Consider the following 23,199-nt stretch of genomic DNA (forward strand, 5'->3'; position numbering starts at 1 on the left):
ATGATGTATGGGTTATGGAAGTTTGTTGTCCTTTAGAATGACATCAGATGGGTTGGCTATGCATATTTTGGTTTGACCATTTCTTTAATTCCTCTGTTCCCTAGTCATAGGAAACAAAACAACCTCACCACTTTTTTATGGATCATAAGGTGACAGATAGTGACTCAATAACGTGTTTATCATCTTGCTTTAACATGGCTACACTATGGCCTGTTTGTGACATGCTGTGGACATTTTTGGGAAGCCTGCAGGTGAAATTGCTGCTTTGCCTTCAAGCATGACTGCAGGGCATTCAGTGCTAACAGCCTTCATGTTACTGATGGTCAAGGGATGCTGCAGCATGCATACGAGTATGGTGTCTGAGCAACCAATCCAAGGTAATTGGATTTGGATTTAACCATGCGAGCATTTTAATCCAACTGGGAAAAGTGATTTTTGTGTGTTTGCCGCTGGAGGAGATTTCTGATGTTTGTTCTTTGTTTCACACAGCGTTGGTTTTAGTTTTTTCTTTTCTCCTTGCACAATATAGGCAGAGGCTTTTAGCGCTGCATTCCTTTTTTTGTGCTCACAGTACTTCATTCTTAATCGGCTTGTGAATGAGTCAAATATTTGCCTGTGTCCGGTGCCATGTCTATAATTGCAGCAGCTGACCTCTATTTTAGAGTAAATCTCAGAGGGATCCATGCACACAAGCGGCATATGAATTCACTTTCATTTTCCATGATAAAAATTATGCAAATGGAGCCAAGTCTGCATGTACTTGATTTCACATCTCATTTTCTATTCAGTGGGAAATAATCAACATAAAAACAATCAGATCTAACAGTCTTTTATTTATACAGGAAAAGTGCCAGTCAGATCAACATGTCTTTTTTATAGGTCATAAGCTGGCATCAGATCAGGAAAGAATAAATACAATTGCAATCCTCTGAAAGTGTTGGGCGGTATAGCGATTTTTAGACGTTGGTTAGAGAGTTAGAATACTGTTTCTATGGTCTCTATCTCTTTCAAATATCTGGTTTTATTTGCTGAAAATGTTATAAATCCGTGAGCACAAAAGCTTTATGGCAATACTTACAGGATTTATGTATCATTGGGACAAAATACTTTGAGTGGTCAAGTATTAAGTTCACAGGATTAACCAAAATCAGACATCCCGATCTGTTTATCTTATCTACAAATAAACCTAACAATATATTCAATATATGTCAATGTCATACTATGATAAAGTGTTAGAGGATCTGTGTACTGCAGCTACAAGCATAGCTGAAAGAATAGTACAGCCTGACGATGCAGGAGTTTTGAGGCAGATATTGATATTTTAGAGTTCAAGAAATCCGATCAGATGATATATTGAACAACATGAATTTTTTTTTTCACCACCCATAGTATGAATGAACATTTTTATAAGGTTCCCTTCAATTAGTTTGTTTTGTTTTTTGTTTGTTTTTTACAATTATGACCAAAAAATGTACCGGCCAGGACATTTTACAGTGTAAAAATAAACAATAAAGTCAATACTCTCTGGACAAACTATAGAACGGTGATACTATTTCAAAACATATCTTTGGTATTTCTATACCTCAGCTCAAATGAGCTAATAACAACTGATATATTGGCTCATATGTTTGTAAAAAGATTTGAGGACATAAATAGTCAATGTAGTAACAGTACCATGGGAGAATTCATATTTAATCAGCACTGCCTAGTTTGTTTGATCTGAGTTTGGTGCGTTGAGCTGGGTGGACTCACTGAGAATCCTAACTAAACGAACATCATGTATGGAAGACTTGAAACTAGAGACTGAGACCATAAACTCATTAGGAAACTGTTTACTGAGCTAAAAAATCATGTGAGAAGTAGGCTCATTTCTCTACCATAGCTCTTTTTTTTTTTGCTGCTGGTGGAGCTGCCCCATGCTGACCATTACACAGAACGCATGTTAAAGACACTTTTGCGTTGGCTTCACTTGACCAACCCAGAAACTTTGTCCACTATATATCCTGTCAATGGTCAGCTTTAATTTGTAGTTATACAGTAAGGTGTTACGGCACAGCTACAGAGCCTTCCAATGTAGCTAATGTGCCTTATTTAAAAAAAATGTAACTAAAGTACGGTGGTTACATGGATATACCATGTAGAGACCATAAGAACTCCGATTGTCTGCTTGTGTTTTCCTGTATAAGTTTCTGATGCTGATGGTGACTGTCAAGAGTGGACGGAAGTTGAGTAAAGGTTCAGGAGACTTATCCATTTTTAGTAACTCACATCTAGCAAAGCCATCAAACCTTCAGTTCGCTGTGATCACAGCTATCTACCACAGTGAATCAATTAAACATCACGCCAGTCTCCTTGTAGAGTCAGTTTTTCCATTGCCAACTTTTAACATGATTTTGGAGCATTATTTATTTATTTATTTATTATTATCCACCTTCCTGATGAGCTAGCATCCCAAAGTTGGTACCAATGGATATGTTTAATTCATTTAATATTTCATATGATACATAGCATCTTCACTCTAGCTTTAAAACGAAGTCCTCTGCCATTTCTGAAATACAGTGTGGAGTAGGCATGGGACGTTAAGAAAATTTCATGTCACGATTATCTTGGCCAAAATAAGTGTGATACAAAAAATGATCATATAGATATACATATACTTCAGACTTTTAAAATGGCACTAAAACATGGAATCACTGTACCTTACATTTTGTTAGATTGTCGTTAAATATGTTTATTGCATCACAGATAGGTACCCTGTTCTTTATTTTGGAATCTATACTATTTCCACATCTGCTTGACTTCTTTTTTCGTGGGGATACAACGTGCCAGCTGAGCCTCTAGCCATGGTGACAGGATTAGGGGTTGCCAGTGACAGAGAGTAGGGTGGATAAAATGTGATACATGATCAATCTCAAAACAGTTTGAAGGCATTTTCATGCTGTAATGAAACCAATGGCTGCCTTGAAAAAAGGAAATAACTTTAAATGGTATCTTAAGAAAAATGTTAGAATATGATCTGATTATTTTCAACACAAAGTAAAAATACATTGAATTGATTATGACTGAACTTGTAGAGACACACATTCACATAAGCACTTTTTACACTGTTTTTTACTGGGACTCTTGGATTTTCAAAGGTTTCTATCCGAACAAACAGGACTCTTCAAAGTATTTTGATCTCAGAGAACTAAAGACATTTCTGCAACACTCACACTGATACACACACACACACACTTCAGAGGCTTTCTTTGATGCATTTTGCCTTGTTACCATCTTGTCATCTTCATCATCTATCACTATTATAATGACATTTTCTCTCAGCATCCAGAGAAAACACAAACACTGGATCCCACCGGGCCAGTTCTTCCAGGCTTTCCCACAGATAATAACCTTCCACAATAGGAGGTGCGAGCATGTTTCTCTGCCAATTAGGACTACTTCTGGCGGAGCAAGCCAGGCGGGGCCAATAGCACGGCTTGTTACAACAACTACGGAGAGCCAGGGAGGTCAAGCAGAACTCCCTGGGGCAGTTTTGGTCTCACTTCAAAGAAATGAAGAACTGGTAAGTGAATATAAACCAGCAGTCGGTCTACAGTTGCTGACATTATTTGAAACAAAATCTGCTGATTTCTTCTCTGTCTCTCCAGTCTCTTAAATAAACATGGCAAGGTTCCAAATTATGTTACGTTACTGACTGACAACTTTCCAAAGCATTGCATATGTTTTTAGGCTGTATTCTTATTTCCAGGGCGCTAGGGTAGACTTTCTTGTTTTGCAATATTTACATATTTCATTCTCTTTTCATTTTCATTTTTCAGATGCACAAGGACTCACAATTCACTCATGAATAACTGCAAACCACCTAATGTCAGTCCTAGGGCTGGGTACCGAACTTCGGCACTTTTATGGCACCGATTAAATTGCGCCTATACTACCAACTATCGAAAAATGTCCTGTCATTCTGTAGCAAATGTTGGTACCAACAGAGTAATACAAATCAGTGTCAGTGTGCCAGTAAGCACACAGCAGGCTGGCTAATATTACACATGGCAGAGAAGGGGCTCACTTGTTTTTTATTGCTGCAAGATGCTTGACTGCAAAGACAACTGAGTGAACTTTGTGCTGCCTGTTAGCTAGCCAGTGCAGCTAACTGTATCCACTTATCGCTGAGTCTGTTCACCATGGTGCATCCTTTCCTCGCCAAAGTGGGGACAGTGTGCATTTCAGACAGTGTGCTGTTTACAGACTGACAGGAGTACAACAAGAGAGAAACACACCGGAGTTGACGGTGGACCCGGGGTAGCTGGTCTCTGACAGTAAAACCCCCCCTCCCGACAGTCATTCCCTTCTTCTTCTTTGGATAAGACCATTGGTTAGCAACCTTTAGCAACAGAAGAGCCATAGATCAAAGGTGGCCCAAAAGATAAAAATCTGTCTGGAGCTGCAAAACAACAAGCATACCAATAAGCCAGCAGCGTTGGTAGTGAAAGCAAATCAATCTGTCCATGCACTAATACATTTTTTATTTTCCTCCAAGAGTTTTTCTTTTTTTGGATTTAGATTTATAGCTAGCCTAGCAAGGCAGACTCAAGACTATTAGCCATTAAGTTGGACCAAATACATAGAAAGAGGCACCAGGACGTAACTTATGGCTCATATTTTAGTTGACGAAATGTTATTGTTACTTTTTATTTGGTGTGTAATAGCTACACAATTTTACAATTGGAGAATGTAGGAATCACTGTAGGCCTACAACAATGATAAATGTTCAAAAATAACTTTTTGTCAAAGCCACAGGGAGCCACTGGACAGGGGCCAAAGGGCCGCATACAACTCTGGGGCTGCAGGATGCCTACCCGTGGATTAGACTTACCATGTTGCTGCCATACGGTTTCTTATTATTCAAAAGAATGTTCCTTTGACATTATTTATAGTTTTTATATAGTCCAGTACTGTACAGATATTTAGTTTTATTTCTTCATTTTACTCTAGTTATCTAGGTTGATTATAGGGAGCAGATAAAAACTGTTTCCCCAGTGGCTCCAGGTCTTTGAACAGCTTCCTCATTTGAAGTGAGTAATTGCATGTAATGTATAATGTATTTTCTTTTTGTTAAAATACATTTTATAAAATTCGTATCACAGAAAGTATTGTTCAAAGTCAAGGTATCGGTATTGAACATTTTTGAATGACACCCAGCCCTAAACGAGAGTTACAACAACGTTGTATAATGCAAGATTACCACAAAGACAATACGTATTTACTGACTCACAAAAGAGTGATTCAGTTGATCTTTAAACATCCAGTAAACATACACTGGGCTTGAATAGCAGGAGTAGAAAATTCTCACCAAAATCCAGGAAAAATACCAGCAGGATTTTTTGCATGTGTGTGCTTGTGTTCACGCACTGAAGACAATCATATGAACCGAAACAAGGAACTCTACCACTCAGCCTTGTATGTTATTACAACTGGATCAACTTTTCAGATACAGTTATCCTTTTTCGTGCCAGAAGAGGTTAAGGTTCAGCTGTGTGGAAAAACATGCGCAAAACCTGCAAACAAAAACCATTTGCATGGAACAAAAAAAAACACAAATCCCTTTCGGATATGTGACACACTGAGGAAAGAAGCCAATAGAAAAGACATATTTAATGGACCCCCACTATCTCTTAGCTATCTGTAAACACACACACAGTGAGGAAACAGCAATATCTGGACTGAGTTAAAGCAACGCAAACAGAGGAAGACGAGGTCAGAGCTCATAAAGCCCTGCTGATGGGAAGATTGGTAGATTCCTCCTCAGGCTCGCTGAAGAAAAGCACGGTTAACTCCACTGCAGTGGCCGAAAGCTGCCAGAGGCCATCAAAGAGGAGGCTGATTCAGGAGGAACAGGCGAGTTCAGGGTTTTAATGTAAGGCAGATATTAACCACCCAGGCAAACAAAGCATAAGGTTCTTTCCACATTCCGATAAAGTCGGCATGTTTTGCAGAATGTTTTGTCTTGGAAATGTTTTGTTATTTAATTTTTATGGAACAGACAAATCTGAAAATCTGGGAATCTGGGAAACTACAGAAAAACTGAAGGCTGTGGAAATATTTCCACTACCCTAGACAAGTTACTCAATTATAAAGACAGCATCGAACAGCCCACACTTAAACTTGAGGTCACTAGTTAACTCTATTATTTCTCTCTCTCTCTCTCTCTCTTCTCTCTCTCTTTTTTTTATTTTAAAAAAGTATTTATTACCACATTGAAGGGAAATACATTTTTTAAAACTGCTAATTGTTAAATTCATGATTTAAACTATTAATGTTATAAAATGGGCATATACAACTGCTGAGGACTAAAACAAGTCCTAATCCCCTAATTGACAAAAGAATGTGTAGAATTATGTATTTGATAAGATATAGTCTCAGGGATCCCTGTCTGATTTAGTTATCTCTTAACTATCTGTATACTGACTGGCAAATAAACAGTGAAGAGTGTGATACCTATGAACAGATGAGTCATTCCTTTACATTCTCACATTGGGCTAACTTTCAGCCAATGAAATAATAGTGCTATTAAAATATTCCCCATTTTTCTGGGTACCCATGGAACACCCTCAAGGACCGCGCTTTACAGTGGCTGCCCACTGCTCCTAGAATTTAGGAAGAGTTAAATGCAGAGGTCATCATGGGAACATGCCAAAGTTTGCTGACTAGCATTAAACACAAAGGGAATGCCATTTGTTTAGCAATATTTGGTCATAAACCAAAGTACTGGACAAACATTTGACCAAACATGTTGACCTGATCATGGTCCTCCTCTGGGGACCATGTACCAAATTTTACAGCTATCCATCCATTAGCTGTCAACATAGGTCAATAAAAACCACAAATGGTGGCGCTGAGGAAATCAAGTAGAAGTTAGTAGGGAAATATGAATATCTGCACATTTCCTGCAAATCCATCAAATGAATGTTGAGATATTTCACTCAATAAAAACATTGACCTGCTGGAGGCACTGGAGGAAAAGTTATTGGGTCATCAAAGTAATTTATCCTCCAGGGAACTTGAATATCTCTAACAAATGTCCATTAGTTTCATATTGCAATTATTTTGACAGATATTGCAATATGATTCACGATTAGCATGGGAATGATTATTTTTGCATCATAAATGTAATTTTCACTGAAAAACTATTAAAATCAAGCTGCTGTGATTTTTGGGCTCTGTACCAAACAAACATGTTTCTCATTTGTAGGCCAGGGCATCTCTGCAGCTCTACAGTACCTCATCATATTGCTGTTTGTCACACAAATTACCTTTATCCAAAATGTGCAGTTTCTGTGATTCGCATATTGCAATTTTAATAATATTTCGATTAATTATTAATTATTGATTAATTGTGCAGCCTAATCTGCATACTACATATAATGGTTACTAAGATATTTCAGGACCAAAGTGGTGGACCTGAATAAAGAATAGTCATCCCTAGAGCCATGCTGCTAGCATAGCTAAAAATACTATGATAATGACAAAGTCTTCCTCTATTGCTATCTTAACAAATATTGTTATACATTTTCAGTTGATCTCTACTTACTGAACCTTACTGAGATTCTGAGCTGGGTGTTTGATTACCATGAGAACTTGCAGGTAAAGCTATAACCCAATAGTAATTCATGTTCAAAGTCAGAATTAAAAGGCTGAGCAAAATATTTATTTTCCAAACATGGGATACACAGTGTTCATTATAATAGTGCTAAAGATCCTTTTCGCTGTCAGACATTTTGAAGTAATGGTCTGGCCCACAGTGTAGAAAGCCTTTATTATATCAGTCAGCGGGTGGCCTCAGACAGCTGGGCTCGGCTGAATAAAAATAAATACAGCTTTTTATTTCTTTGTTTCTGTGTTTTATACAAGCCTTTTTCCAAACAAACTCCCAATTAGCAGCGGGTCAGCGTTTAATGTGCTGCACTGAGACTCCGAGCCCTGCCGGCCCTGAACACTGGGAGGAGGAGGAGGAGGAAGGAGGGGTGATGATCGGCTGATCCTTTCATTGTTTCTCTGCCACCCTCTGAGCCTCTAAATTCCTCTCATTTTGGCCTGAATCTGTTTATTCTCTTTCTTGAACTCAACAACTCATCCTCCATCTCTTCTTGTCCTTCTTCTGAAGATCTTTCTCTATTTATTTATTTCTCTCTCAGGAATGCATGTGTGATGTCATGACAGGAGAAATGCTGCATCCTCTGGCCATGCTGTGGAAGATGCAGTAATTATAATTTAATTTATTTTGCCTTTATTGTAAGTGTGGTGTTGTTAATGCACTAGTGCTTGGCAGAGTGTAAAGACACTTTTACAATGCATGTTTACTCGGTATAATTGCTGATACTAGGGATGTAGCGATACAGACACCAGTATAAAGTCCGGTACTGTGATCATGTACTTGTAATTGTAATCATAAAACTACTCCGATACTGCAGCTGACACCACTTTATGGCAGCGTGCTGTTACACTGTAACACCTGATAAGTTCATTTAGCTCAAAAAGCAGGTAACACTAACTCAATTTTGTAAGGTTACAACATTCTTGATTATACAGCTTTAAAAACATTTAGTCACACTAACTTAATTTTTAAATTTTAGTTTGTACTGTGAAAATAAAAAACCAAGTAAAAAGTACTTAATCAGTAATGTTAGTTAGTTAGCTGTGCTGCTGAGCCCAGTTCCACTACCTGATCAACAGGCTCTGGTTTTGGTGCCCATTCCTGCACCACTTCCTACCCGTGTCACAGTATTTCCCACTATGCTGCAGCAATTTTTTAAATATGGATGTATCAAGTTTGATCCCGTAAACCAACAGTTAGCATGCAGTCCGCCACCTCCTTGAGTGCTCAGAATCTGTAGAACAAACCGAAAGCAGGACATGCACACATTACTGCTCCAAAGTTAGTCTTCACTCAATAGTTTTGTTGTTAATGAACTTACACTTCCAGCCTGTTTGTCTTCTCTCATCTCTCATTCTTCCTGCCACTTTTTCCACTTTTCAGACCTCTTTATCTCTGACAGACTGTCTGTCAACCAGTTAGCCTTTTTAGAGGATCCACTGGCAGCTGTTGAGGTTTAATTAAGGCTCAAATTAAATCAGCGGCAGTTTAATCTTCTCTGGATACCAAACAGGGAGACAGACTGGGACGGCTGTCTGTGATGCTGGCAACATCCTGTAATGCCTCCTTGTAGCAAATCCCATAACAGCACTAAGACATACTGTATTCCTAACCTCCCTTACACTGACAAATTCAACTTTGCTCTTATATTTAAACTCATTTTTGTTGTATTTTTGTTCGGGCAGGCTGCCAAAAATTGTCTGGCTGTCTTGAGGCTTGAGGAAGAAGTGAATGCCTTCATATCCAACAACAACCACCACAACCTCATCCTGGGCCTCGGGGTGAATAATAGACTGTACAATGTTTTTGAGGGAAAGAGGAAATAGGATACACAGTATGTCTTTTGAATAACTGGATCAAGGTCATACTTTGATGAAACATGACAATCCCACAGAACTTCAGTTCATGTCTGGAAGAATGCGTGGTATTATCGTGCTCTTACTGCCATTCATTCTGGTCTAGAGCTGAAATAATTGGTCAACTAATCCATTAGGTGATTGACAGAAAAATACTCAGCAACTATCTTGATAAGTGATTTATAATTAGTCATTTTTCAAACAGAAATACCAAACGTTAAGTTTCAACTCATCAAATGTGATGATATGCTGCTTTTCTTTGCCATACATCATTGTCAGTTGCGTATCTTTTTGTTTTGAACTTTTGGTTGGACAAAACAAGCAATTTGAAGACGTCAACTTGGGCCCTCACAATCTGTTGATCAGTGTTTCCCAAAGCCCAAGGTGATGTCCTCAGATGTTGTTTTGTCCACGTACCAAAGAAAGCAGGAAATATTTACATTTGAGAAGCTGGGGAATTTTACTTTTCTCTGAATTTATGCAACATTCCTTTTAATGAGAGTTGCTCAACAGGCGCATACCGTATACCAAAAATGGTTTCAGGCTTCTGTGTTTTTAAACGTGATTTAAAGTTTAAGGGAAAGTATTACTCTTATCTTCTCTACTGTTTGAGTTTTGGAGTCCTTCTCTGGCTGAGCTGCCGACTTCCTGCTGGCTCCCCACACACACGACTGGCACAAAAATAATTAACTGAAATGGCTCTTTATTGGACAAAATATGGATCATTAAGAACTGTGAAAAATGCATTCATTGTTTTCCAGATGTTTCTTTTGAACTGACTGTGTAGGAGACAAAGTCTTTCTGGGGGAACATTGTGTGACGTGCAATACCAACTGTGGCCACTACACTGTTATAAAGAGTTTGGTCTAGACCTGCTCTATTTGAAAAGTGTCCTGAGATAACTTCTGTTATGAATTGGCGCTATACAGATAAAATTGAATTGAATTGAATTGAATTGAATTGAATTACACCTATATGTGCTGCAAAACCAGCCCTGTTCCTAGGAGCTTGGTGCAGCCCAAAACTGACTGACTGATTCCATGGCAACATGACACTTCCTGTTTACATTACTTAAAGTATGTTTGCTTTGCAAAATTAAAAAATCATTGAAAAGGTGTTTGTATTATATCACTATCTATACAGTATTTTGACAATCCTAAAGCACAGACTGTACCTTCAACTTGGCTCCTCTATAACTGCAACCCTGATCTTCTGCTCTGTTTATTCATACACAGACATTTTCTGAGTGTTAGAAATAAAGTCTAAAACCCCAATTCAAGTTGAAAAGGGTTTTTTTTAGCTTTCCTTTTAATAAAAAGCATCTTCTTCATGTGCAGTACCACTCACATGCTAATTTCCGAGGCCTTTCTGAGAAGCCTAACTGATTCTGAAAATAACACCTGGCATTCCTAACTGAGACATGTGGGTGTTAATAAATGGAGTGGGGAAAAAGGGTAAATGAAGGTTTTTGTCAGCTTTATTCAAGCTATAGAATATAACACTTGTGCTGTATAATGAGTGAAGGGTTCTTAAGAGTTGCACTGTTACATTAAATAAAAAATTCAAGTCGTTTTTACGGACACACATTTCTCTGTAATTCATCCTGACATATCTGGCATGATTATAATATTTTGGACCTCCAACTAATATTTATTTTGTCCTCAGTTCTGTGGCTCAGAGCAGAGTTTGGCTGCACTACAAAAGTCTGTAATTAGGAACCTGCCAAAGAGTGAGTGTGTGGGGTTCTAGAGGTTAATCTGGCTGTAATCAAATGATTAGCTTGCATGTAAACACACTAACAGATAGAGAGAGCAAGAGAGAATCGCCTCTAGACTGTCTGTTGGGTTTCTGCTGAAATTATAGGGTTACTCAAAATTCACTACACACACACACTCACCCTTGCATTCTTTCACCTGGCATGCGGATGTGTGGAAATGAATTAATTATTATTTTTAGCCATTTACCCAACCCATCCCTTGTAGGATTATTCAGACAGGTTAATTAATATACAAGTATACCCAGCAGCATCTAACAGCACAATATATTGACCTAATGCAAATTCCTTAAAAGAAAATACTTTTGGTTTCACATGGGACACCAACAGCAGTCTCCTGGGTTAAACTCTGTTTGAGCCATCCATCCACCCCAACACTTCCATATGCAGACTTTCCCACTCTTTATACTACATCACAAGACTTCGAAGGCAGGCGCATCCACAAATGACACTAGAGGGATACCTACTAGGAATGTCACGAGAACCGATACTTCAGTGCAAAGTCCTCGAAGTTCTGGAAACACAAGGGTACCGGGGCTTAAATTCTTCCCATCTGACAGGCCCGCCTGTACAGTCTAATGACTGTCACACAGGCTCTGCACAGAAAGACAGAGACAGACGCTCTACAGCACAGATGCGGGGAATACTTTACCCCATGGAACAGGTAAAGCAAAAGGGAACAGCACTGAATACATCAGCTGGTGCCGGTGTCATTCATTACGACGTTGTTATCATTCATTATGATAGGCTCTGTCATTAACAACGAGTCTCCTCCACATGTGGCTCACCGGCTGATGTTAAAATGGAATCGCAGGTGAAAAAATCTCAAACACGAGTTGTGCTTTTTGTGTGTGTCAATGGAGACACACACAGGGAGAGAGAAACTGAAAGAGTACCGCTGTGTGGATATGAGAGACACAGACCAGAGTAGGTGTGTGCATGTGTGGAAAAGAGTACTGAAAGGGAAAGGCAAGGTGATGAAGATTAAAGCAGTTTGTGAGTTAAGAAATGTTAATGTTCCGTTTTTATTAAAAGGAGTGTATGTTGAAGTACACAGGATTTATTGTTTTGTTTTTGTTTTTTACCATGGTATCGAATTAGTATTGAGAATCATGGAATTTCACTGGCATGGACTACAACATTTTTTTGTGACATCCCTACCTACAACATTATATTTTTAAAGGGGAGGGAAAGCAGCAGGTGCCAGCTTGGGAGTGAGACCAGGTTGTGTGTATACAACTGCTTCAACCTTCTTTATACTCATAAAAGTGCTTTGTATTATTTAAAAGAGAAACATTTGTGTTTGTGTGCTGTCCCCGAGGGAGAAGACCACCTTGCAGCTGAGTGAAAACCAGAATCCAAAGACAATCCGAATGCTAGAAGGCCACAACAGTAAAGCCATTCCCCCACCTGACTGCACTTGTAATTTTGGCTGAGGCAGGAACAAAGTCAACACAGTTTGTTTACCAGGACTTTAGCTCCGAGTCAGAGACAGAGAGCGACACACAAGATCTAAATCCTGCAGGGAGACATCTGTATCCCTCCACACATGCTGGCTGCCTGCTCCACACTGACATTATCGCAGTGCAGCAGCCCTGTGCGAGCTTTACACCACCACCACTGCTATTACACAGGCTTACTGCTTTGTGTGTGTGTGTGTGTGTGTGTGTGTGTGTGTGTGAGTTTGTGTGAGAATCTAGAGGAAGACATAAACAAGAATGAGAGTGGAGAGAAGTCGGGCGCCAGCGGCCGTAAACCCATGCCAGTCACAGACTGAGGAGCATAGTGGATCAGTATGATACTGAATTAAGAAGACACACACACACACAGATATCTTTGCTGGATGTCTAAAACATGTCTACTTTTCCAAAACTAAAAAACAAAGCCTTGTTTTCAGCTCAATGAAGCTGCTTATGAAGCGTATGCAGTGTCTAGTTACAGAAGCATCTCAAGGATAAGTGTGGCTTACTACAGCATGAGGCATGTTTGGTAAAAGTAACACTGTATTCCCCAAATTAATCACTGATTCAAGATTTGGGAACATGGTGACATCGCAAAAAGAAGTGCGGCAGCACAGAAAACACAGGAAAGGTTGTCAACAAGCCTGAAGAGAAAATACTTGTGTAAACTATCACAGTTTATAGACCATACAACCTGAGCCTACCGTAGTTGTGCACACAGCGTTCCTGTACAGCGGAAATGCTGAATTTGATTGAAACTGTATGATCAGTTACCCACCCAGTCCGCCTGGTGTTTGTGCAGTCAATGCAGAGGTAGGAAATGAGACAGAAAACCCCAGACACATGAGTCACAGCTGCGATTAACGTTTTTTAGTTATTTATAGGAAAAATGTATGTGAAAATTAATGTCATGATTGTCCTGGTCAAAATAGTAGCGATTTACTATATTACCCTGATTACAGGGCGGCTGTGGCTCAGATGCAGAGCGGGTCGTTCCTTAATCGGAAGGTTGTGGGTTCGATCCCCGGCTCCTGGTGCCACATGTCGAAGTATCCTTGAGCAAGATACTGAACCCCAAATTGCTCCTGATGCCGTGCATCGGTGTGTGAATGTGTATGAATGTTAGTTTCTGTTCGATGGGCTTTGCCATCACTGAGTGAATGTGTGTGAAAAGGTGAACGTGGCACGTTGTGTAAAAGCACTTTGAGTGGTCGGAAGACTAGAAAGGCGCTATACAAGTACAGGTCCATTTACCATTTCCCACCAAAATGATTAAAGCAGTAGTACTAGTAGTACTCCTACTACTACTAGTACTACTAGTTCCTAGAATAGCTCATGGTGAAAACAGGCTTTAACAGTAAATAATCAGCAACTTTTCTTGGGGTACATTTTGGACATCCTGTCACATGTCTCTCAATGAAGAAAAACAAAATGCCACATGACTGCAGGGAGATACACAGTCTCATACTCTGAAAACACTTCTAAGTGACAGACGCCCCGGGGTAGTACGCCTAAAATAACCTCTAATACAGATTAAACTCAACACACACACACACACACACACACACACAAAAACAGAGACACAGCTCCCCAAGCATGCAGTGTTTCAGGGTTATCAGCTTGCCCAGCCCAGTGGCAGCAGGCTAATTCTAGTACATTCCAGGCTGGCTTACACAGCAGGGAGGCTCCCAAAACATCTGGACCTGGCTTTGGCATGACCAGACTCACGCATCAAGGCATGAACACACACTTATGCAAATGTGGACACACACACACACACACACACACACACACACACACACACACACACACACACACACACACACACACACACACACACACACACACACACACACACACACACACACACACACACACACACACACACACACAAAGCTTGATCACAGCTTTGGCTGTAAATTGCAGCTCTTACACTGGCTTTAAGCCCAAGGATAGTGCCCCCCCTTCATACACATACACAGTCCCCACTCCCCCACTGGGACTCTGTACAGAGGGGCAACATCTTTATGAGGCTTACAGCACCATGTGGACACAATGATACGGTTAACACTGCGAACAGGGCAGGACTACAGACCCACACTGCTGTTTCATCAAGTGTTTGCTCATTTACATAGACATCCGTACATCATTGCTGACCATTTTCCAAACCATACCTCTTTTTTGTTTGATGAATGTTCGTTTCCTTTCTTGCAGGCAGCCACTGGTTTTCAACATTTCAGGATTTAATGAACGTCAACTTGCAGAGACTTGAAACTTGCTGCCGATGGATAATCCATCACATTTACTTGCCTTTAGGTTTACCAATTAATTATTTGAACATGTTGATGGCCGTCTCGGGAGAGAGTTAGGTCAGAGTTTGATTTGATTGTTATCCCAGGTATGTTTCCATGGCACCTGCCTGGTGTTTTTTGTTTCTTCCCATGCTGTGGAGCATCACTTCATTTTATATCTGTCATGGGAGCAACGTAAACTGATGTGTAGTACACACTGTCACACACAGACCAGGTATAGTAGCTGGGCTTTGCCGATCCAAATAGTGAATGTGATCAAATTGGTGCTTTTCTGGAGACTTGATGGGCATTGATGCTAGGAAACAGGACAGTGGCATCTCCTGACGGGTTAACGCTACCTGTGAGTGGGCTTAAAAAACAATGGGTGTGGGCATTTTGATGCACTTCATACGCTGCTCATGTGTGCTGCCTTTAAGGTCTTGTGTCTTGTGTTAATTACTAGAATGTGTATATACGTGTATATATGTGTATAATAACCGAACTCTGTACTTTTAAGGGTACCGACCAAATAACGTTGGTACTACAGAGTACCAAATTCATGTTAAACCAGTCGGTGCTGAATTTCCACAAGGCCTTTATCTTTCCAGTCATTCTAAAATCCTAAGCCTGAAGGCTCAGCTTGACCATTATATCACACCACGAAAAAAAGGCAAAACTAAAGAACTGGGGAGATGAGGTCGCAATGTGTGATGCAATAAAAATATTTGTTTCTTAAAAAAATTTGGAGAAATAAAAAAGTTTGTTTTTGTAGCATTTTCAGAGTTTTAAGCAATATTACTATAAATTATTGTGAAAGTTTTACAAAGACACGTGTATGTATATTCTATTCTATTTACTATAAATACTGTATGATTCCTATTGTATCATTGTATTTTTCGTTGTATTTCATTTATAATTTGTACTTGTACACACACACACACACACACACACACACACATATACAATACAATACATATACTGTCATTCTGAAGAATATCTGTGACTGTAAGCTAGTATGTAACTGCACAGAATGTGGAAACTGTAACTTAAAAACAAAAAACAAAAAACAAAAAATGTAATTAAATGAAACCCTAACTGTATATTCTCTGTAATGGATGAGCTATCTGTAGCAAGTTTCAAGTCTATGCAATGATTTTCCTGGTGTACCTAAATGACAGAGGCTGCCTGGAAGGTGTGAAATCAATCTAAGAACTGATGGTGTACTTTGGAAAATGGCCGGCAGTAATGTAAAATATATGTGATTTGTAGTTAATGGGCTAAGACATACAAAACACTGGTATGGTCCATTAAAATAAGAGAGGGGAGTGCAGTTGGAATGATGAAGAGACAGGAGAGTTGGCCTCTGCTGAAATGGAGTGTGTTTTATCTAAGGCTCGCTGCTCTCCAGGCATCTGTCCTCCATTATCACTGCAGGCTTCTTTTAAAAGAACCAAGCAGGGGACGGAGAAACACAGCAGCAGCAGCAGCAGCAGCAGCAGCAGCAGCAGCAGCACAGCGTGCTACTAAAAAGTGGGACATGGATAATGGCATCGGTGTAAAGCCACACAGGCGCACACAGGAATGACGGTCAATTGAGTGCATTCAGTATCTAGCCATGGAGGAAACATCCCCCTCTGACGCTGTGATATTGTTACATCTCAGCAATCTGTGGTGCTCAGTGCTCAGCGGAGTAATCTACTGTCCCTCAACACGCCTCATCAAAATGTTGTTTTCTCTTTGCAAAAGAAGCATCTGAAGGAGGTATTGTAGCTCTTCTAACACACTGTAAATGCCAGCGAGCAAAAGAGAAAATATTGAATTGCTTACGCTCTGGAGACACTATAAAAACTCCACAAAGTTGTCATTGATAACTTGGCAGTCCAGCAACAGAAATAAATACCAAGACAAGTTGAAAAAAAGGCCTAAAGGTTCCTCTACTCACATTGAGATCACAACCAAGCTTCTATAAAGTTTTACATAAATGTTATTCTCAGCGCTGTGATGCCTACCATCGGGTTTGAGTCCCCCCCCCCCCAGAGGGCTCGCCAGAATCAACACAAAACAAAAGTTGCTTGTAGCTGTCTTAATTCTTGTGAAAGCAAGTCCTGGAACATCAAGGGCAAATCCAATTAAAGTCTTGTCACAGAAGTCCAGTCTCAAGTAATGAGGTGTAATGTGTAATGATGGACCAACTGTTCCTGGAAAGACCCCACTGAATTTCTATGTAAAAAGACAAAACAAAGAACATATTTTCTCTATCACATGAGGTCTTTCAGGGCTAGTACACAAATTCTTCTTTTGTGTCAGCAGTATTGTAATATGACATGGTACAAATGTTTTTCCACTACTTAAAAGTCAAAACTGCTCCACCAAATGAAAATCAGCTCAAAGATTGTCAGCCAACCCCTTGAGAAACTCTATGAATCAGCCTACAATAGTTATATATTAAGGCTGGCTAAGTTTGTTTCTTCTGTGAAATAGAGCTGCTGTGATGCAAGACAAGTTTTAATAATCTTAATCATGTTTTCTTAATCTGAATCTGACAATAAAGTATCACCATCTGGGTGCCCAGATAGCTCACCTGGCAGAGCTGCCAGCCCACGTACCAAAGAGTCCTTGCTGCAGCGGCCAGGATTCTAGCCCTGACATGTGGCCCTTTGCTGCGTGTCCTTCTCTCTCCCCTCTCCTGACATTCTTCAGCTGTCACTACTCAATAAAATGGCAATAAAAGCCCCCCACCCCCCCTCCCAAAAAAATATATATACACTACCAGTCAAAAGTTTGGACACACCTTTTCATTTAATGGTTTTTCTTTATTTTCATGACTATTTACATTGTAGATTCTCACTGAAGGCATCAAAACTATGAATGAACACATGGAATTATGTAGTAAACAAAAAAGTGTGAAATAACTGCCATGGCTAGTAAACAGGCTAACTTTAGCCGGCCTGCCCGGTCTTGTCACTGCACTGCCTCGCTGTGTCTGGCTAGTTGAGCGAGCTTATGTGCTGCTAGCTTGATGCGCACTACTTGGGCTGAGCAAGTGGGAGGAACAGCTTCGACAGACACGGTGCTGTAGCTAGAAAATACGGGCCAGTTAGGAAGTGGTGCCAACTCTCAGGTACCATGTTTTAACCAGCGTTCGCTGTGTAATATGAGGGGTTAACAGTAGGGGTGGGCGATATGGGCAAAAAATAAAATCTCGATATTTTTGGGGATTTTGGCGATAACGATAATCAGTCGATATCCTTTCAAATGTGATTGGAATTGTCTGAGTTAGGGCTTGTGTCCACCAAAGGCGCTCAAAAACTCATTTTCCAAGCGCCCAGCGGTGTTAAAAGTTGAACACATTTCAACTTGAAGCGCTCTGATCGCTGCGCTAAAAAAGGTCTCCGCGTGACATCTTTTTACCGCTGAAGACGCTTAGCGCTCTGAACGCTGAAGCTCATAGGATTTGTATCAGCACTAAATCATCTGAAGTACCGGTAGCTTCAGGGACTGGAGGTAGGGCTGAACGATTTATCATTTTCTGATCGAAATTGTGATTTCAGACAACGCGATCATGTGATCGCCAAAGCTGCGTTTTTTGCAGCGCTCCTGACTGACCCAGGATCTGTTGTGTCAACTATTTTACACATACATGCCGTCTCCCTACCATCCTGCCAAGCTCACCAATCAGAAGCGGCATGCTACTTGTGCACAGGTCACGCTAACCAATCAGTATTAACCTGCTCCTTAATTGTAATTAGTCAGAAACGGCTTCAGCTGGATCAGAAGCGGAGTTAAGCGGATTTAATCCCCAAGAAAAACAGCACGTCGGTCATTTGGGAGTATTTCGGGTTTGAGGCTGCAGAAGTGCACCAGAAACAGGTACCGTGCAAAACCTGTCGCGCTGAAGTTGCAACATCCAGCGGAAACACGACCAATTTATACCGGCACTTGAAAAATCACCACAGGCATTTGCATGACGAGTGCATAACGAAAAAGTCCGGTGAAAATGATAATCAGGCCCACTGTAGCAAACAGACAACAATTACAACATCTTTTGCCAGTGTAACTCCGTATAAAAGCAGCCGAAGACACCGGGAGACACACGTTTTCTTGACAAAAAATCTGTAAAGAGTGATGTAGAGATGTCAGGGAAGCAAGTATTGTTGTTAAGTACTTTTGAGATTGTATTTGTTCTGCACTTCACCCTGACTTGTGGTGTCAGCCTTTGTTTAAAAAAGATATTTGCTATTTCTCAGGAAAAATGCTCTATTGTTTACAGAATAGACAATATTTGGGTGCTGCTGAGCCATAAATGAATGACCCACCTATTTTAATGTCTGACATATTTTTCAGAAGGATCATTTTATTTTAATAAGAGTTTTTGTATTTTATTTAACTTTTTTTTTTAACGTAACACAATTAAGGATTTTTTGCACTACTTTTTTAAGTTAAGACAGTCAAAGATGGCTCTTTTAGTTCATTTGTAATAACTGCCGTTGGTCAAGGACTTTAAAGAATGTACATGCATGTTTCTTGTTAATAAATACATTTGGAAGCAATTTTTAACTTTAGTTTTCATCCTTGCATTAGAGTAATAGCATTTAATGTTTTAATGTTACTGTACATTTTGAATATTGCACTGAAGCTTGATTTGAAGGAAATCGTGAATCAAATCGCAATTAGAGCTTTTCCTAAAATCGTTCAGCCCTAACTGGAGGTGCTTGCATTTTCTCTCTACCATCACAACGCGCTGCTAAACCGTTGCAAGGAGGATGCTAGCGAGAGGTCATGTGATCACGTCATGTGAACACGTAGGCCCACTAGTCGTGTGACTGAATCCTGCCATGCTATAGAGAGCGTTGCTGCACCGTGTATTAAGTGGATGTGAGGAGTTTCCGCGTGCGTTTCAATATTTTTGGCGAAGTAATTTAAATACTCGATAATGGAAATTTGCACATTGTCAAAACAACAATGACGAAATTATCGCAAACGATATATATCGCCCACCCCTAGTTAACAGTCAACAAACTGCCGTGTCCTGTATCCCTAAAGTCCAGACTCCCATCCACAGTTCCACACCCATCCTCCAAAAAATAAGGTCAAGTCCATAAATATGTTTCATATTTTAGATTCCTCAAAGTAGCCACCCTTTGCTTTGTTGACAGCGCTGCAAACCCTTGGCCTTCTCTCAATGAGCTTCATGATGTAGTCACCTGAAATGGTTTTCACTTCACAGGTGTGCCTTGTCAGGGTTCATTTGTGCCTATTTGACAAGTGTTAGAATTCATATTATGGCAAGAACCAATCAGCTAAATAAAGAGAAACGACAGTCCATCATTACTTTAAGAGCTGAAGGTTAGTCAGTCCGGAAAATTGCAAAAACTTTGAATGTGTCCCCAAGTGCAGTCGCAAAAACCATCAAGCGCTACAACGAAACTGGCTCACATGAGGATCGCCCCAGGAAAGGAAGAGTCACCTCTGCTGCTGAGGATAAGTCCATCCGAGTCACCAGCCTCAGAAATCGCAAGTTAACAGCACCTCAGATTAGAGCCCAGATGAATGCCACACAGAGTTCTGGTAGCAGACACATCTCTACATCAACTGTTCAGAGGAGACTGCGCATCAGGCCTTTATGGTCAAATAGCTGCTAAAAAAACACTACTAAGGAAATGCAACAAGCAGAAGAAATTTGTTTGGGCCAAGAAACACAAGGAATGGACACTGAACCAGCATGGCTACCACAGCATCCTGCAGCATCATGCCATCCCATCCGGTTTGCGTGTAGTTGGACCATCATTTATTTTTCAAATGGACAATGATCCCAAACACACCTCCAGGCTGTGTAAGGGCTATTTGACCAAGAAGGAGAGTGATGGAGTGCTGCGCCGGATAGTCTGGCCTCCACAGTCACCTGACCTAAACCCAATCGAGATGGTTTGGGATGAGATGGACCGCAGAGTGAAGGCAAAAGGGCCAACAAGTGCTCAGCATCACTGGGGACTCCTTCAAGACTGTTGGGAAAACCATTTCAGGTGACTACATCATGAAGCTCATCGAGAGAATGCCAAAAGTGTGCAAAGCAGTAATCAAAGCAAAGGGTGGCTATTTTGAAGTGACAAGACCGGGCAGGTCGGCTAAAGTTAGCCTGTTTTACTAGCCATAGCAGTTATTTAACACTTTTTTGTTTACTTCATAATTTCATATGTGTTCATTCATAGTTTTGATGTCTTCAGTGAGAATCTACAATGTAAATAGTCATAAAAATAAAGGAAAAAAATTAAATGAGAAAGTGTGTCCAAACCTTTGACTGGTAGTGTATATTTATTAAAAAGTCTTGTCTCAGGTCTACAGCTCTGTGGACTGCTTATGTTTTAGATTTTAATCTTTTGGGGTAACTCTCAAGCCAAGTCAGAAGTCTACATAAGCAAATTGAAAATCATACACAGGCCTTTCAGATAAAAGGAACGAAGAAAGATACAGCGCAAACTATAAAAAAACGGTCCAATTAATGAGCATACAACTCCTACTTTTACCCATCATCTCTATGTGCCTGAATTAATTCTCATCCTAAAGCCAAAACCCCCATTAATTAGTCTGAAAATAATGCCGTTTGGCATAGATGTATGGTAATGGATAAAAGTACACAAACACCCACATAGACATTAAAAATACAGACAATACAGACAGAGTCCTCCTTATCCCTGTTATTTATGCAGTTTCAGGAAAAACACACTCCAAAACAAATTGTCTACGGTTGCAGTGGGCAGCTCCCAGGTGCAAACGAGTTTGGCTGTGTAAATATAAAGCCAAGCGTTGCTGAAAAACTGTGTGCATGCTCAGCAGGCCATCGCCACATAAATCAAGATAAAAAAAAACAAAAAAACAAAGAAAACATAAAAAAAGAAAAAACTCTGTGTTGCTTACTAGATGAGAGGCTTGCGGCAGAGCACCAGGGCGTCGTAGAGCACGCACACTCCAAACACGGTGATGCCTGTCTCCTTGACCAGCATGGCGCAGGTGCCCAGCAACAAACTGACCAGCAGACACCCCACTGACACCGTGGAGGGCAGACAATCTTCAGAGACACACACACCCACACTCCTGAGGGACAGAGGAAATAGAACAAAGGTGATTTATAATGACTGATGATAACAGGGTAGCCAAAGCCCAATCACTGAGGAAGGATGGCAAGAAGGACAAGTGCCTCACTGTTCATTTAGTATAATAGTCATGTTGTAGAATGATTAAAATAAGTGCAATGAACTGCTTCATTGTGTTAATTAAGATTTGTGTCTAGGCTGCAAATATGAAATGTCACATTCAGGAATTAGACAAAGTAACATAAGCATTAAGGGAATAGAAGCAACCTAATCAGACCCAAGCACTGCTACAAAGGTAGTCTTAATAGGATGAATGCCAATTAAGACACTTCAGAGCTACATGATTTGGACTGTGAGTTATTATTTCAACCATTTATTAACCTTATCTCTCCAATTGGAATTATGGCGTTCCACCCACTGTTGAACAGGCAGGTGAACATCAGTTATAGCAGTGGTTCCCAAACTGTGGGTCAGGACCCCTAATAGGGGTTGTCAAAGCTTCATTGGGGGTCGCCAGGCCTTTTGATTTTAAGGGAAAAACTTAAAAAATATTCACAGTAGGTCTCAGAATTTTATTCATTTCTGTGATGGAATTGCTATTTTATTTATAAAATATTATTTAATTTATGAAATATTTTAAATAATTGTTATATTATTTAATTGAACACAAGATATATTCACAGAGCCTTCAGTCTCTGATGAACAGCCTCGTCCTGCATTAGAAATGTTCAAACAAAGAGCTAAAAGAACAAGAGAAAACACTGAATTTATCCAAAAAAAGAGAAACCTATTAAGTATGTATGATCGTTAAACATTAAAAAATACATAAAACAGACTTTTGTTAACAATTGTTAAAAAAAAGTCCTAAAAATATTAGGGGAAATTTCTGTAGCTCACAGGAAATAATCTTCCTGCAGTTATTGTGTACACTATTTGGGGTTATTGTTCAGTTTATCAGTTGTCACTGAATATAACATGAAATATCTATAAAATATGTGACTTCAGGGGTTGTCAGTTTACTCAATGATAGAAAAAGGTCCATTAAAGAAGAAGCTTGGGAGCCACTGAGGTACAGA

At 39.9% G+C, this 23,199-nt stretch overlaps 1 protein-coding gene across 1 annotated transcript in view; it reads right to left on the reverse strand.

Moving 5' to 3' along the window:
• Positions 1–23,199, reverse strand: part of tmtc1 (transmembrane O-mannosyltransferase targeting cadherins 1) — a 141,572-nt gene that overhangs the window by 82,693 nt on the left and 35,680 nt on the right. The window contains exon 4 of the mRNA XM_051391690.1: positions 21,948–22,124. Within this exon, the coding sequence (XP_051247650.1) occupies positions 21,948–22,124 (177 nt within the window). The remainder of the gene's footprint in view (positions 1–21,947; positions 22,125–23,199) is intronic.

The sequence above is a fragment of the Dicentrarchus labrax genome, unplaced genomic scaffold (assembly GCF_905237075.1).
Source record: "Dicentrarchus labrax unplaced genomic scaffold, dlabrax2021, whole genome shotgun sequence".
Classification (NCBI taxonomy): Eukaryota; Metazoa; Chordata; class Actinopteri; family Moronidae; genus Dicentrarchus; species Dicentrarchus labrax.